We start from the raw sequence: 16996 nt of genomic DNA, 5'->3' as shown, positions 1-16996 counted from the left end.
CATAACAGGAACAAAATTATACTTATGAAAAAGCAACAAAAATACTTTTATACTTTAAGGTGATAAAAAATGAAGACTTGTATTAAAATGTCACAATATTAGGAATTTTAAAAATGGCTAAGCTACACTGATACTCATCGGTAGTCAATATACAAACAACATCTTTTCTTTGTTTTTGTCTGTGTGGTTGTATTCTTTATTCTTCTAAGAATTTAATAATTTATTATTTTACATCCTGATCACATGTTCCCCTCCCTCCTTTCCTCCAATTACCTTCCTAGTTTCCCTCCACACTGTATTCCACTCCCCCTCTGTCTCTGATAAGAAAATTGCCAGCCTCCAACGTACATAGGCTAAGCATGGCATATAAATTTGCTGTAAGACTAAGAACCTCCCCTTGCAATTAACTAAGAAAGACAATCCAGTAAGAGGAATAGGCTCTAAAGAACCAACCAAAGAATTAGGAATAGACCCTCCCCCCATTGTAAGGAGTTCCAAAAATAGACAAACTACAAATATGTTACATATGTGTAGAGGGTGGAGTTTGGTTCCATGAAGGCTCCCTGCTTGCTGGTTAAGACTTGTGGGTTCCTAGAATAGAGAGAAAAAGGATTGTAGGAACCAGGGGGATCAAGCATTAATTTATCTCAATGTGAAAATAGAGACATAATTTCCTTAAAATAATCTTGTTGTCTCCTTCCTTTGCAATTTCATAATATTGCTATTTGCATAAGCTTATTTCCACTGGTACAGTTTTCTATAGAACCTATTTTTAATTATATGTTTTTATTATCACTGTCATTTCTGGAACATTCAATCTTCATTATGGCATCCTCACAGTAAATGAAGATTCATCTCATCAAAATAAATAAAAATCAACAGAAAGTGTACTACATTTATTTGGGCTTGTAAAAACAGGGAATCAATATGAAGTTAAAAACAATCATTAATATACAATCTACAAAAGCTAAAATACTGGGAATATAATAATGATATAGAATATATAGAATATAATAATTTCACACAAAAGACAATATCATCAACAAATTGCAAAAAATGTTATGTAGCCATTTGGACTTTCTATTGTAGTCAATAATCATCTATTAGCAAAAATTCTTGTTTCACATTGCTCTTGCTTTAGTATTTTCAAACAAGTACTCCTTGAAATTAATGAGTTGATAGATTAATAAAACAATATCCATAGCAAATTTTTCAATAAGCATAATGTCTACTCCTGAATTAACTTTTCCAAATTCACATCAACGGTAGGGCTTCCTAAAGTGATGTTTGTGATATTGAATCAGGAGTGAATATTGATCAAAGATTTTGTATATTCCACACATTTTTGAAGGAAATTTTATTGAATAAATATAATGATACTAAAATAAATTTAATAATTATTATAGAATTTTTTAAGATTCTTATAATTTTTTCTGATGTCTTCTAAGGTGAGAGCTCATGAGAAGTATTTTTTCACATTCTTCATATTTGTAAATATTTTCTTTAGAATGAGTTCAGGGAAGATGAAGTGTTGAAGATTTGGTTAAGAAATTTTCACCTTCTTTACATTTATAAGGCTTGGCTCAGATGTGAGTTCTCTGATGAACATTAATAGAAAGCAAAGGGTATAAGACAATACATTTTTAATATTTCTATCATTTGTCTCTAGTGTGGATTCTCTGATGAACATGAAGAGAAGAGCCATGCCTAAAGCATTTTGCACAGTCATAACATTTATAAGGTTTCTCTCCAGTATGGATTCTCCTATGACATTGAAGATGGGAGGACTTAACAAAGGACTTTCCACATTCATCACATTTATAAGGTTTCTCTCCAGTATGGGTTCTACTATGACATTGAAGATGGGAGAATTGAACAAAGGACTTTCCACATTCATCACATGTATAAGGTTTTTCTCCAGTATGGATTCTCTGATGAACATGAAGAGATGATTCATCTCTAAAGTACTTTTCACAGTCATCACATTGATAAGGTTTCTCTCCAGTATGGATTCTCCTATGATATTGAAGATGGGAGGACCTAACAAGGGACTTTCCACATTCATCACATTTATAAGGTTTTTCTCCAGTATGGATTCTCTGATGAACATGAAGAGATGATCGATCTCTAAAGTACTTTCCACAGTCATCACATTGATAAGGTTTCTCTCCAGTATGGATTCTCCTATGACATTTAAGATTGGCTGACCAGACAAAGGATTTTCCACAGTCATCACATTTATAAGGTTTCTCTCCAGTATGGATTCTCCTATGACATTTAAGATTGGCTGACTGGACAAAGGATTTTCCACAGTCATCACATTTATAAGGTTTCTCTCCAGTATGGATTCTCCTATGACATTGAAGTTGGGAAGACTTAACAAAGGACTTTCCACATTCATCACATTTATAAGGTTTTTCTCCAGTATGGATTCTCTGATGAACATGAAGAGATGATCCATCTCTAAAGTACTTTCCACAGTCATCACATTGATAAGGTTTCTCTCCAGTATGGATTCTCCTATGACATTGAAGATGGGAGGACTTAACAAAGGACTTTCCACATTCATCACATTTATAAGGTTTCTCTCCAGTATGGATTCTCCTATGACATTGAAGATGGGAAAATTGAACAAAGGACTTTCCACATTCATCACATTTATAAGGTTTCTCTCCAGTATGGGTTCTACTATGACATTGAAGATGGGAGAATTGAACAAAGGACTTTCCACATTCATCACATTTATAAGGTTTTTCTCCAGTATGGATTCTCTGATGAACATGAAGAGATGATTCATCTCTAAAGTACTTTTCACAGTCATCACATTGATAAGATTTCTCTCCAGTATGGATTCTTCTATGATATTGAAGATGGGAGGCCTGAACAAAGGACTTTCCACAATCATCACATTTGTAAGGTTTCTCTCCAGTATGTATTCTCCTATGACATTGAAGTTTGGAGGAATTAACAAAAGACTTTCCACATTCATCACATTTATAAGGTTTCTCTCCAGTATGGATTCTCCTATGACATTGAAGTTTGGAAGAATGAACAAAGGATTTTCCACAGTCATCACATTTATAAGGTTTCTTTCCAGTATGGATTCTCCTATGACATTGAAGACTGGAGGACTTACTAAAGGACTTTCCACAGTCATCACATATATAAGGTTTCTCTCCAGTATGGATTCTCTGATGAACATGAAGTAATAAGCACCTAGTAAAGCATTTTCCACATTTTTCACATTTATAAGGTTTTTTTCCTATATGGATTCTGTGGTGAACATTAAGGGGTGAACTTTTCCTAAAGGATTTTCCACATTCATCACATTTATAAAGGTTCTCTCTCATATGGATTCTGTGATGAATATGAAGGTATGAGAGTTTTCTACAGGACTTTCCACAATCATTACATCTGTATGGTTTCTTTTCTGCAGTGTGACTTGAATCATTCTGAATGATATTTGAATTGAAATCAAAGAATTTATCACATTCTTTAATCTGGCAAAATTTTATTCCTGTATGCTTCATATTATCCATCTCCAGATTTGAGGATTTGATTGTTACCTTCTTGCATGCATCACCTCTGAGTCTCTCATAAATTTCCTGAGTACTAGTTCCATTATTCTGAATACAGTTTGAGAATTCATTAAGAATTTGGTAATGGTGTTTGCTTTTCCTGTGCTTCTCTTGGCTATGTTCATGTTTTTGCAAAGAAGCGTTTGAGTACTTATGAAAAACTTTCTGATGTTCATGGTTTTCAAAATGATTAACTGTTGAACAAGTATTTATGTGAGAATTACTAGGAATTACATCATTAGTAGAGTAAGTCCATGAGTTCTTTCCATTAAAAGGTATTTCAAACTGAGTATTCTGGTAATTATTTACCAAAGAAAACTTAGCAAGGTCATTATCAACATCACTAAATACATTGGAATTTTCACAACTTCTATCCTTATGATACATATTATGCCACATTTCATTCCTAAAATATTTATGTTGATGTAAATTGTGGAGGTTTTCAAATAGTGGAAGTAATTGTTCAGGAACCTCTACTGAATTTTGAGTATAGGAAATATCACACTGCTGACAATTCAAATATTTTTCTGTGCTTAAAGAACTCCTTTCTTCAGGGACTATTGGAGTATCATTTAATTGCACAACACTTGAAAAGTGTTGCAAAGAATTTGAAGTGTTACATTGTGTGTCCCCTTGTGAAGTTTTCACATATCCATGTAGAGTATAGCCAGGTGCCCATGCTTGGGGTGAATATTTTTCCATATAATCATTTGATTCTGAACTTGTAACTGACACAGAGTATGATCTCTTTGGACACACCAGAGGTTCTTGATGTTTTTCATAAATAATGCCTTCGGCATGTTTGTCATAAACATCACTCTCATGATAACATGACTCATATTCTCTGTTGTCACCATGATAATCCCAGAACTTCCTTGTATGTAACATATCAAGACCAATAGTTTCGAATAAGCCTGTTCTTTCTTCCTGTAAAGAATCTTGTTTGTATTTCTGTTGTGAGACCTCCTGGGTCTGGTAAAATGACAGAGCTGAAAGAAATGAAAAGAAACACACTCTTGATTTGTAAAATTATTTGAAAACTATATGAGAGTATAATGCATAAAATGACAGCTGTCTGGGGAATATATCAAGATTGTAATATAGGAAGTTGTCAAAGTTTTGGTGTAAGAAATAAATTTGCTTATGAAAAATGAGAGAAATTCATGTAATACTTGACCTTCATAAAGTCATGTAACACGCAAACATAAAAAACAATTTCAGAAAAATATTGGAGCTCTGTCCCACTTGCCATGTGCGTGAGGAAGACATCTATTGTATTCACTGCTATGATTCTTTCTGCTTACACAATCATAATCCAAGAGATCACACTTTTTTTGTTGACTCTACTCCTCCGTGTGAAAATCCACTTCTTTCCCGTTTCCTTAACAGGGCAACTTGGATTGCACCCCAACTCATTTTTTCCCACAAAGACAGCATAAACCAGAACTGCTCAATCATGTCTGCCATCTGTTCTGTATTATTACTATCCTCCATAAGAGTGAGTAAGTAGGTTGTTGCTAGCGTATCCTTTCATCTACACAAAACAATTGCATAAGTAATTTATAATCACCTGACTCTGTGTAATTTCCTGAACACATGATCAAGATAGAAACTACAACCTGTCCTGATAACTCTTACAAACACTATGAAGGGCCCTGACATTATTCTATCACTAGCAAGGGATCACAGGACACTTCCCAATTCTCCTTCATGCAAATCATCAGCACTTTTGATCCCAGTCTGGCAACATACATTTTACAGACCGGTGATTCCACAATATCCCCTCATCTACATTTCCTCACCAATCCATGGTTCTAGCCTGTATTCTACCCTATGTGCCCAAATTTAGACTGATAATCTCTGTCCAGAATACTCCTACATTCACCCTTACCATGGGATGCCCATCTTGTAATTCTGCCCATCCCCTGTGCCTACTTGACACCCCACCACCCATGCTATATGTAGCCTTCACACCTAAGCTTCCCTGTATTTATTGTTGCCTGTTAAGACTTCATTGTGCATAAAAGACACAGAAATTACAAAGGAGTTCACAAGACCAATTTTGATCACAAGAACATGATTACTCTATATGATAGTTTTAATAACAATGTTCCCTAAACATTGTTTTAATGTAGCCACATTATTTGACTCGAAGTATGATGTTAATACATAAAATGTGGGACTGAGTTCGGACCTTTAAATGTAGGAACTACACACTATCTTTAGTTTCCTTTCTGGTGCTGACTTGAAATTTGACATTTGAATGTTATCTGTTCTTTCTACAATATTTACTGCCTCTTGACTTCATCCCACGGCATAATGGAGTCTTATTTTCATGGTATCTTAAGCCCAATGAAACTCTTAATTTTACACATTTTCTGGTAATGGTGTTTAATCAAAATAATAGAAAATCACACATTGACTATAAAGAATAAAGCTAGTATTTTACCCCCGTTCCCAAAGTCTACCAGTCTCATAGAAGTATTCTTCAATCCATAATTACCATGATACAGAAGATGGAAGAACTATCATGAACACTATTAAAGTAGTCAAAGTGCTTAAATTAGACAGAGACAAACAGCTTAATAAAATTAATGAAGAGAAACTAAAAAACCTGAGTGATGAAAGAGACCACAGAGACATAAATGAAGTCAGTCCAGCCTCAAAAAAAATTTAAAAAACAGTATAGGTTTATTGATGAGAACTCAGTCTAAAATGAAATTGCAACAGGAAACTAATTAGAAAAGTCAAGATAAACCTTTATAAGTGAGACAGAAAAATAGTAAATATACTATCAAAACTCAATAAAAACAAGAAGAGTAATTTAACTGCATATCAGAAACAGACACATATATTTGTATATTTAAATATAGAACTAAAAAGATTACACAGGTAATGATCAACACCATAGTAACATGAATATATATATATATATATATATATAGTGTGTGTGTGTGTGTGTGTGTGTGTGTGTGTGTAAGATAAGAATCTTACCTCAATGGCATAGATAAAATCTTCCCCAAGATCATGAAAGACAAATTTGCCAAACTCAAGAAAGTCATAACATTTTAGATACTGGAAACATTCCAACACCAAATAGACAAAAATATAAAAAGAAATACCACACAGCAAGCCCTAGTTAATATACAAAACAAAACAAGAGCATTAAAATATGAAGAAGGGCGGCTGGAGAGATGGCACAGTGGTTAAGAACACTGGCTGCTTTCCCAGAGGACCCAGGTTCGATTCCTAGCATCCACATGGCAGCTCACAGCTTTCTGTAACTGCAGTTCCAGGAGATCTGATACCTTCACACCAATGCACATAAAATAAAATTAAATAAATTATAAAAAATAAAATAAAATATGACAAAGGGAATTAAATATCTCATATAAAGGAAAGCCCATTAGAGTAACAGCTTATTTCAGAGGAGAAGGTACTAACCAAAAGAGCCAGGGACAGTGCACTTCTAAAGAGAATAAGGGCCTATACTGACTACTCTAGTAAGCAAAACTGTCTGCTACAATTGAGGGGAAAGGATTTTTTATGAATTAGAAGATATGAAATGATTCATAACATGCACAACCATGGAAAACAAGAGACAGGAAACAGTATTTAAGACTGACAGGCAACTCTAGCCAGAACTGCAGATACACTAACTGCAGACCTTCACCTCAAATTTTGCTTTTCTTAATCCAATCCCACAGTACCATCTTTAGCTTTGATAAAATGACCTGCTGCAGGTTCCCTGATGCCTGTGATTTCATCTCCATTGGTTAAAACACATCTTCCAATTCTAACACCATTTTTCACAGCCTTTCTTGATCTCAGCACCCAACTCTGGCAGAAATTCCCTGGAACTCCAGAGTCCCTCCTGCCAGGTAAGAAGTAAACTCCAGGACTTCACCTCTCAACATGGCTCTTCAAGTCCAATGTAACAGATTCAGGCCAAGCTCTGTAGCAGAACAGCAGCAGCCTCATCCTTCCCTATGCCAGAGAATCCCACAACCAATCCCTGAACCTTCCTTCTATTCCTGATTACATTGTCCTCACTTCAAATCCAGAAGAAACGAAGACCCAGAAACCAAACTGGGAAGAGAAGCAGGGAGGAAAATTGCTGATTTTCTTCTTTTTCTCTGCTCTTCTAAATTTATCCCCCAAGACTCATCCCCAGATCTGGAAGAAAACACAACTTCTGAAGCCATTTCTTCCCTCCTGTACTAATTTAAAATGGATCACACAGATTTCCCCATCCAAATTTCTATCTCATACTTCATTGATTTGTTCCTACTTGAAACTACAGCAGCAATTCTCTTCAAACAGAGGCCATCCTTACCAGAGAATCAAAGACACTAGTTGCACATTATCAAATCTGCATCCATGTCCCCATGTCCTATGTCCCAATCTCATCCCCAGACATTTATCAGACATTCTGCTATTGACTCTACTCACTCATGGTCCACTTATTAGTGGATAAGAGCCATGAAGACAATGATAACAAAGCTACAATCTGTAGAAGCACAAGGGAAATGAAACAGAAATATCTGCTTTAGGAAGGGAAATAGAATAAACAAGTATGAATAGATAGCGTAGGGTGAATAGAGATGGGGTTCTAGGCAGAAGTACAGGTTGAGACTGATAAAATTAATGGGCATTTGAGGGGTAGCATTGAAACCAAATTCAGTAAGAACTTCCAGAAACATACATGAAAAATATCAAAAAACATTGCTAAATAATAGGGGAATCAGAGTCCAAAATATCTCTCTCTTATGATCTAAAACATATTTCAGTATAAAAATTGTGTTCCAAACAATTGAATGTTAGCGAAGTGGACCAAAGTATATACCCAAACATGTCTGGCATTTGCCAGTTCTACCCCTTCCTCTCTGTGAACTGAAAATAAAGTTTAATTACTGAAGACAATAATGATATAAATCATTGAAAATTAAGACATTGGCCTAGTGCCTACAGAGAGCAATAAACCCATATTTTCTTTGGTACAAGAACAATTTCTGTATTTTAAACAGAAACTTATGCCAACTCAGCCCAAACAGCCTTTATCTTCAAAGGTATTCTGCCAGCAAGATTAGTTAGGACAAAGGTGGAACAAAGATTGATGGAGCAAGTACCAATAATTGATTTGAATTAAGGCTATTTCTCTAGATGGATACCGTACCTGATGTTTCTTTGATGATCATAAACTTGATACTAGAAAGCCCATTGAATTAGGATATTACAACATACTACTTATCTAAAGAAAGAAAAATGTAGCAATAAAATGACTCCTCATGACATTCTGTAATACTCATAGGTCAGTGTGTTGTTTACATGTTATCAGGGAAGATTTCTCCTAAAGAATATACAAAAATATATAGACATACTGCCAGAAATTCTACAGTGAGTCAGAGATCTTGAACACTCAACTCTAAATGAGATCTTTCTATTGAATACCTCCCCTCCATTGCTCAGGCAACCCTCCAGAAGAGGAGGTGGAAATAGTGTAAGAGCCACAGGGATGGCAAATATCAAGAAAACCAGGTCCTCTAAATTAACATGGGGGAATTTCATATGAACTCAGAGAGAATGAAGCAACAAACACAGGGACTGCACAGGTTCATTCAAATTTTCTGTGTAAAAATTATGACTTCTGATTTAATGGTTTTATGGGATTATTGAGCATGACAATAAGTTGATCTTTGATTATTATGCCTATTCTTTGACTTTTTTTTTGTTCTGTTGGTTTTTTTGTCTTGTAAGACTCCAATATGATAGATTTATCTTATAAGAATTAATTTTGTTATATTTAAAAATAATCAAAGATTGAATTAAACCAAACCACTATTTTACATGTGAACAAGTGAACTGACACTTAACATACTGAGACACAACATAACTTTTCTCCAATAGAGTGACACTCAGCCTATCTATAGGTCTTTCAATTTTTCAGTAGCCTAAGAATATCTTAAATTGATAAAAAACTTGCCTTTCATCTCAGCATTTGAAAGGCAGAGGCAGGGGCAGAGGCAGGTGATTCTCTATGGTTATGAGGTCATCCTGATCTACATATTCAGTTCCTGGCCAACCAGGCCTACATGGTTACAGACCCTGTCTCAAAAAAGAGGAAAGGTGAGAAAAGTAAATTATATGTCTAGGCAATAAAAAAAAGTGCCAATAGAGTCAATTAGGCCAAGTTGCCCTTTGCAACATTAAGATGGATGGGTTTCTCCTCTGTAAAACTAATTGCCAGCAAAGCAAACCTTGATCTTGGCCTCACTATGTCCTGTCCTAGTGTAACTAACTGATAGAAAAATCCCAGATGGCCCTTCGATGTGAATCACAGTCTGACTTTTTCTTAAAGTATTCTTCACTGACTTGAATTCAGACAAAGAATGGGGGCCAGAGTGCATTACAATCTGTATTTTGCAAAAAGTCTTAGATATCTACTAAGTTTCTAGTCAAAAACACAAAAAAGCAAGCTGGACAGTGGTGGCCCATGCCTTTAGTCCCAGCACTCAGGACACAGAGGCTTTAATCTCAGAACTCTGTGAGCAGAGGCAGGCAAATCTCTGTGAGTTCCTGGCCAGCCTGGACTACAGAGCAAGTTACTAGACAGCCAGGGCAGTTACACAGAGAAACTCTGTGCCCCCAAAAGCACCACATTGATAAAAGGCCTACTGAATAAAATTTATATTTTCAAAGTAGACTGAAAGGTAGAATTCTATTTCAAACTAAAATATCATAACCAGAGTTTATATGTGAAATTCAAAAATCATTTTTAAGTGTAAATTATTTTAAATATAATTATATAATTTCATTTTAACATTATCCCTGCCACTTATCCTCCAACTCATCACATACCTTCAAATCAATAATATAACCTCCAGTTGATAATTGTTACAGTTACATATTTATGTGAATATTTTCTCAAGTATACATACAAAATATATAACTTCAGATTGTTAGTCCAGCTTTATTGTCAATGATTATATCATTTCAGGCCTCACTACTTTGCATTGGATAAGGACTAACAGGGATAACCCATGGCAGATGGCAATTCTCCTTATCACAGCATTCAATAGGTGTTTATCATTCTTTGATTAGAGATTTGAGATAGAGGGACACTATGAATTGGGAAACAAAAATTTGAGAAAAATTTTTAGTTATGAAGGAAGGAAAGTCAGTACAATAGATGAAAGAGATACTAGCAGTAAACTTAACACCAAGCATAAGAATCTTGGTTCAAATTTTCTGGTTTAAAATACATATTATATGTAATGTGGATTCTATGACATTTCTTTTCCTACCTGTATCCCTTGAATGTCATATCATCTTAGACTGACACATAAGTCTTCAAGCATAACATATAACAGGTATGTAGAGAGTGAGTATCCTTTATTTTCCCATTTATAGAAGAACTGTCTTGAGCTTTCTCCATATAAAATGTTTATGTTGGTAATTACTTACAATAACATATTCTATTATATGTAGATGTGCTCCTCCTACTGTTGAATTTTATAATGAAGTGGTGTGTTTGTCAAAAGCCTTTTCTGAATTTAATGAAGAGATCATTTGGGCTCTCATACACTGTTCTTCTAATGTATTACATGTATTGATTAATTAAGTTGATTCTCATTAGCATCTCTTTGATGAAGCCACCTTGATCCTAGTAGACAATTATTTTTATGTGTTCTTGAAATGGACATTTTACATTTTGTCTTATAATTGCAAATGTATTGGTGTTAGTTTTTCTCTAATTATCTGGAGGGATTCTTCCCTGAATTCATCTGGCTTTTTTAAGTTGAATTTTTTTTATTGTTCCTCCTGTTCAACTTTAGAACATGCAACATGATAAATTATTTATGTCATTTGATTTATTTTTGTTAGGTTCTATGCTAAGAAATTCACTCATTTGTTTAAGAAACCTTGTTCCACTGTCTTTGTCCTGGTGATTGAACTCTGCAATTCAGATTTGCAGGAAAGTATTTTTATCTCTCTGGACAACTGGAGAAATCTTTGAAGAAACATAGACAACTGTACTTCTGTAGAATCTTGTTAAAATATGTGTATATCTAAAAACAATTTAAATGTCTTTACTATATGACGTTGTACCCAATACTCAAACTTGAAATCATGTGCCAACAAATAATGCTATATTGTTATACCATTAGATTTGTGCATCACTCATCCTTCGCTAAAGAAGCTTAATGTGAAGATTTTGGAGAACTAATCCATACCTGGGATTCCTTTATCTTAATCCTTGAATCAGGGTTCAGGCACATATGAATAAATGGATGCAGAGAGAACATAAAGACAAAAAAATGGTAAATGAATCTAGGGAAGAAATTCACAAATAGTATAAGAATAATGGCCATATAATTACCAAGTCTGTGACAGCAAGGCCAAAACCCACAGAAACTCAAGACAGACAAAATCTCAGCTTGTAAAGTTGAAAGTAGGTCAATAGTCACAACTTTTTGACAAGAACATGTGCAGTCCTTAGCTTCCAGGAGTCAGAAAACCATTTTTTCAATTGTGTAACACCAGGGCATATCAGTCATATTCAAAGCCTTGTGTTCAGAAACAGTTGGCCAGCAGAAATCTTCAATTTTTTAATGTATTTTCTGTTATTTCTTTGATAGAGAGAATGAGATGGGATGTGGGAATCAGGACATTAGGTGAGTGTGGGAAAGGGATTGTATGCAAGAGGTAAAAGAAATAACAATAAATTGATCCAGAAATATTGTAAAAATTTTCAAAAAATACAGAAAAACACTAGAATCACTGTCATATAGGAAAAAATCCAGGCACTTATTGGAACACAAAATAAAGCATCACAGACATTGTCAAATTGCTATTGGCATTCTAAATTTCATCTACTCACTATTCTGAATAAATGAGGGAAAATCATGTAAAATTCTCTGTGTGCTTGATCCTAGTACACAATTCTAAATGAAATTCTCAGGCATCACTTCTAGTGAGGAGCTAGGCTAATCCAAATGAAGTCATTATTTGTTTCTTCCTTTGTACTTGACAAATGAACTAGTTTCCTTCCAACTTACCTGAGTCTCTACCTTCTACTTCCCCTATGTTCATGATCCAGGGTTCTTTGTTCTGTTCAAGACAGGTGACTAGCTCTGGTTTTGGTACAGAAAGGCCTGTGAATTAGAAGAGACATATGAAAATTTCTTAACATGATGTGGAAATAGTTGGGATCTATAACAGGCTTGTAATCAGTAGATATGAAGTTACATAAAGAAAGACTCATAAGTGGACTCTTATTAGTACATGCTTGACAGGTGTTGTAGACTTTTAAGAAATCCATAATGTTAATTTTGTATACATTCAACTTTCCTTATATTACCCCATTACAAAAATAAAGCTATTATAATCAAACTGTATTCAAACATTAATGCTACTGACTGCCTGCAAAAAAATTGGATTGAAGGAAGTATTAGGCAAAATTAAAAGACCTTTTAAAATACGAAAAATTTCAGTCTGTATTACACTCACCAATATGTAGAAATAATTAAAATTCATTGATAGAAAACATTTCAAAATACTAAAACATGTTGCTAGACATTTCTAGGGCTAAGCAGCAATGATGAAAGAATTTATTCTCACCTACAGAAACCAGGTTGCTGTAGTTCTCCAACATGACCTCTCTGTATAAATCCCTCTGAGAAGTGTCCAGGCATTCCCATTCCTCCTTGGAGAAACTGATTGCCACATCCTTGAAAGTCAATGGACTCTGAAGTGAAAATTCAATTTTTCTTTTTATGATGGCTTGAGTCTTTTATTTGCCCCAGAAAAGAGTATTTCACTAAAGAACTTGCTGTGTTATCAGTAATTAATATGCAATTTTCAAATGTTACAAATTAAGACGGAGGATATTGTGACTTTTTCATTGGATCAAAGTGCCCAATATCTAAATTATTCATGAAATATGCACCTTTTCTCAAGGATAAATAATGTCTGAAGTTGTCCACAATAGGAATTGAGTTTCAACATTCATCTCTAATATCATAAAATTTATAAATTTTTCAGATCATGAACTCATGTTGAAAAGTTATACTGGGAAATAAAAGAGGACAAAGAGTGGAAAGCAGGATGTAGAACAGAAATGACACTGATAATAAATAACTGATATTCAGAATATAATAAAAAAATATAGTTTTTTTTTTACAATGAGGAACTATAGTTTAGGTTGAGAGTTTTGCAAATGAAGCATTTATGTGGGTAATGTCAACCTGTCACATCCTTGTTGAATATTTCTGAGAACATGCTATCTCTCCTTTACCATCTTTATGGATCCTGTCAGAAAGTTTGTCTTAAAATTTAACCTTTCTGACATGATTCTGTGTGCAAAGGCAGCTGCACCTGCATTCCCTGAGAGCACACACAAAGCAGAAAGCAGGTATAAAAGGTCCCCAATCAGTGACTTGTGCCACAGCAGATATGCAGAAACCATAAACTTTTACAAACAGTTGTAAACTTAGTTTCTCCTTTCCCACTTTGTGAGGGTCCATTATTCCTGCAGATCATGGAAATCTCTACAACCTGGGTATGAGATTTCACTGCCTTGCTTTAAACTGTGCACAGGCATTTTGAAGTGCATCATCACACAGCCGTAAGAAGTTGTAGTGACTCCTTCCTCACATTCCATTCCCTGAGATCATTCTTTAGAAAATAACTGGCAACTCTATCTGAAATAGTGAATGGAATCTGAGGGGTAGCCACAACTGAAAGTATTTCTCACACTGGGTAAGTAATATACTTACCTACACCCAAGACACAGCTTGGAATTATTACCTCACCAATGTCTCCAATCAGGCATTCCTTTTAGTTTCCAGGTTTTATTCTAAAATTCCACCATTTCACAGTTATGCAGTGTTTAGATTCTCATTTAAGTTTATTTTAAACAGTTAAACAGTGAATATGCATCTTGTGGATTCACTTGCAAATGCTGTATCTAAATAATGACATCCCTGCACTCAGTTTAGTACTTTTGGTTGTTAATGAAGAGACTTCAATTCCAACCACACAAAGTTTCCTTGTTGAAACTTTGATTGTTTGTGAAATACACATAAATATAAGTACACTTTGCCAACTAGTTCTCCCTCAGTTCATTTCAAAAAATGTACTAGACAACCATAGGATATAATATTGCATCAGCACCCAGGGGAGTGACTCTTAGCAGGTGTCAGCACAACAGAAGGGCATTGCAAGTTCACTGTAAAGTTAGTAGCTAGCAAAGAGAAATGATGGAATAGACTCTTTGAATCTAGCCACAAAAACAGAACAGTAAACAGAAGAAAAATAGTATAATAGGGTAATTTCATACCACCATCTGACTGGCAAATTCTACTTGGAAGGTTGTATTACATTTAAACTCTTCAACTTATTATATAAAACAATATATCTTTCATAGAAATAATATTATAAACATCATCCATTGACAGGAAGACATTCCATCTTTGTACATAGTGCCTCTTTCTCAGAACAGCCTATATTGAGCAAAAAGATCCCTGGGCAAAAGGAACAGGGAACATGGTTTCTTTCTCATTCATATAAGATGACTCAATTCCATTTTCAGTAGGACAGGGAAATGCATGTAATTTTGTATATTAAATGTTTATACTATGCATTAATGCAGATAATTTATTTTGAAAAAATAAAATGAGAAAACAGTGGAAAGGATCACACAAACCTGTGACATGCATTTAAAAAAAATGTTACCTTGATGACCGCATTAGAAAAAAAAAAAAAAAACAATGCCTTGTTAAAACTGAGAGGTAATGTAAAGGTTTGGGATCACCACAAAGGAAGCATTCTTCGGTGAACAGGCAACACATCTCACCTCCATACACACATTTACCTGAGAAAAAGCCATCACTCGTTTCCTTTCCTTCGGGATCTTATCAGAAACCTTTATCCCAAAGTTTCACCTTCCTGATAATATTTTGGGTTTCAAAGCAAGAAAAGGCTTGTTTATTTTCAACCACGCTAAAGAGACTGGAAGGCAGGATCAAAAAGCTCCCTCTGTGTACTATAACAGAGATGTAGAACAACATGATATCCCTGAGGTAGACAACACTGAAGGTTCTGTTTTCATACATGCCAGCAGGTAGGCTGTTTGGCTCACAACATGACTGACTTAAATAAAGACTGACTACATGTTTAAATTGATGTGCTGGAGCTAACAGAGTCAGGTTGGCCTTTCAACTGAGGCTAAGCACAGCTGACATTGATAAGCATTAAGAGCCCTCACATTCTCTTTCTCTGGAGTGGGTGATTAAAGGAAAATGAGGTTTCCATGGAGGATAACAGACAGCATCTGTGGAGTAGTCACAGACAAAAGTAGTTCTTCAACTGGATTAAAAAAAAAACTAGTTGCTTGTGTTCAAGAATCATGAAGGCAATGCATTCCCCTCTGAAGTCTCCACTGACTTTTCCCGTTGGTTACCATGATAAAATTTATAACACTAAGATTCTGAAATTATGCAATGAGACTCAAGATTAAATCTTTTCACAAATTTATTTTCACAGTGACATTACTTCACCCAGAGTAACAATGGGTAGAAAAAAATGAGAAGAACCAGGTGGTATTCTTTCCAATATGTGAGTTCTCAGGAATCATCTAATACTTTAAGATTTTAGTGAAGAAAACTAAATTCCATTCTTTAATATCATTGTTTTGCTGGCAATTTAAAAAGTAATGAGTGCTGCAAAATCTCTTCATATTTAAGGCTGCTTTGCAAAACAAGAATTCATTAATTTAATTTCAAAAGAAATGAACTGAACAGTCCCTGGAAGTGATATTGACTATGTAGAAATCTACACACATACTCAGTTTATCTCTGTTTTTCACATGAAGTGCATAGTAATTACTCAAACACCTGATTAATATTTGGAAGTAACTAGGCAAAAATTTATTTTTTTGTCTTTTTCTTGAATACAGGTAAGCTATTTACTAGAAACAGGGCTACATGACATGCATGTCTCTGTGCAGAAATGAAGGATGCACAGGAACTCCATTGTGTTGTTCAAATTTCAATACTCAGTTATTAATTACTACAACCTATGCATAGTTTTTCTTTTTCTTTTTCTTTTTTTATATGTTTTTGTTTGGACATTGACATACATACAAACAATAAATGTGTTAACAGTATTACATGGCATAATAAAACACAGAAAATTTTTTACCTGGCTATGACATTAAAGTTTAACAACACTCAATTATCAGTTTTGTGTTCCAGGATATATTGTGATATAGAATTTCTTTTATTTATTGACTAAAATAATTGTGTTATCATCATATTCCCTTTATAACTTTCTTAGTCAATGTTCTAATGACATGTTTTATTCTCTTTAACATGTAAATTGTTTCATATAAAATATATGCTTTTAAAATCTTAATA

General features: G+C 34.4%; 1 protein-coding gene across 1 annotated transcript; it reads right to left on the bottom strand.

Annotated features, from left to right (window-relative positions):
- Positions 1-1841: 1841 nt before the first annotated feature.
- Positions 1842-13233, bottom strand: LOC131900934 (zinc finger protein 664-like; the record flags this gene model as incomplete). Its single annotated transcript, XM_059252245.1, has 4 exons — positions 13200-13233; positions 12638-12733; positions 4338-4567; positions 1842-2975 (listed from the first exon to the last, which is right to left on the bottom strand). Coding segments are annotated over exons 1-4 (1494 nt in total), but the record flags the coding sequence as incomplete, so codon positions are not given.
- Between the last annotated feature and the right edge of the window lie 3763 nt (positions 13234-16996).

This window comes from Peromyscus eremicus, unplaced genomic scaffold (assembly GCF_949786415.1).
Source record: "Peromyscus eremicus unplaced genomic scaffold, PerEre_H2_v1 PerEre#2#chrX_unloc_1, whole genome shotgun sequence".
In the NCBI taxonomy this organism is placed as follows: domain Eukaryota; kingdom Metazoa; phylum Chordata; class Mammalia; order Rodentia; family Cricetidae; genus Peromyscus; species Peromyscus eremicus.
Note: the sequence above shows the minus strand (reverse complement) of the source record. Positions and strands in the feature narration are given on the sequence as shown.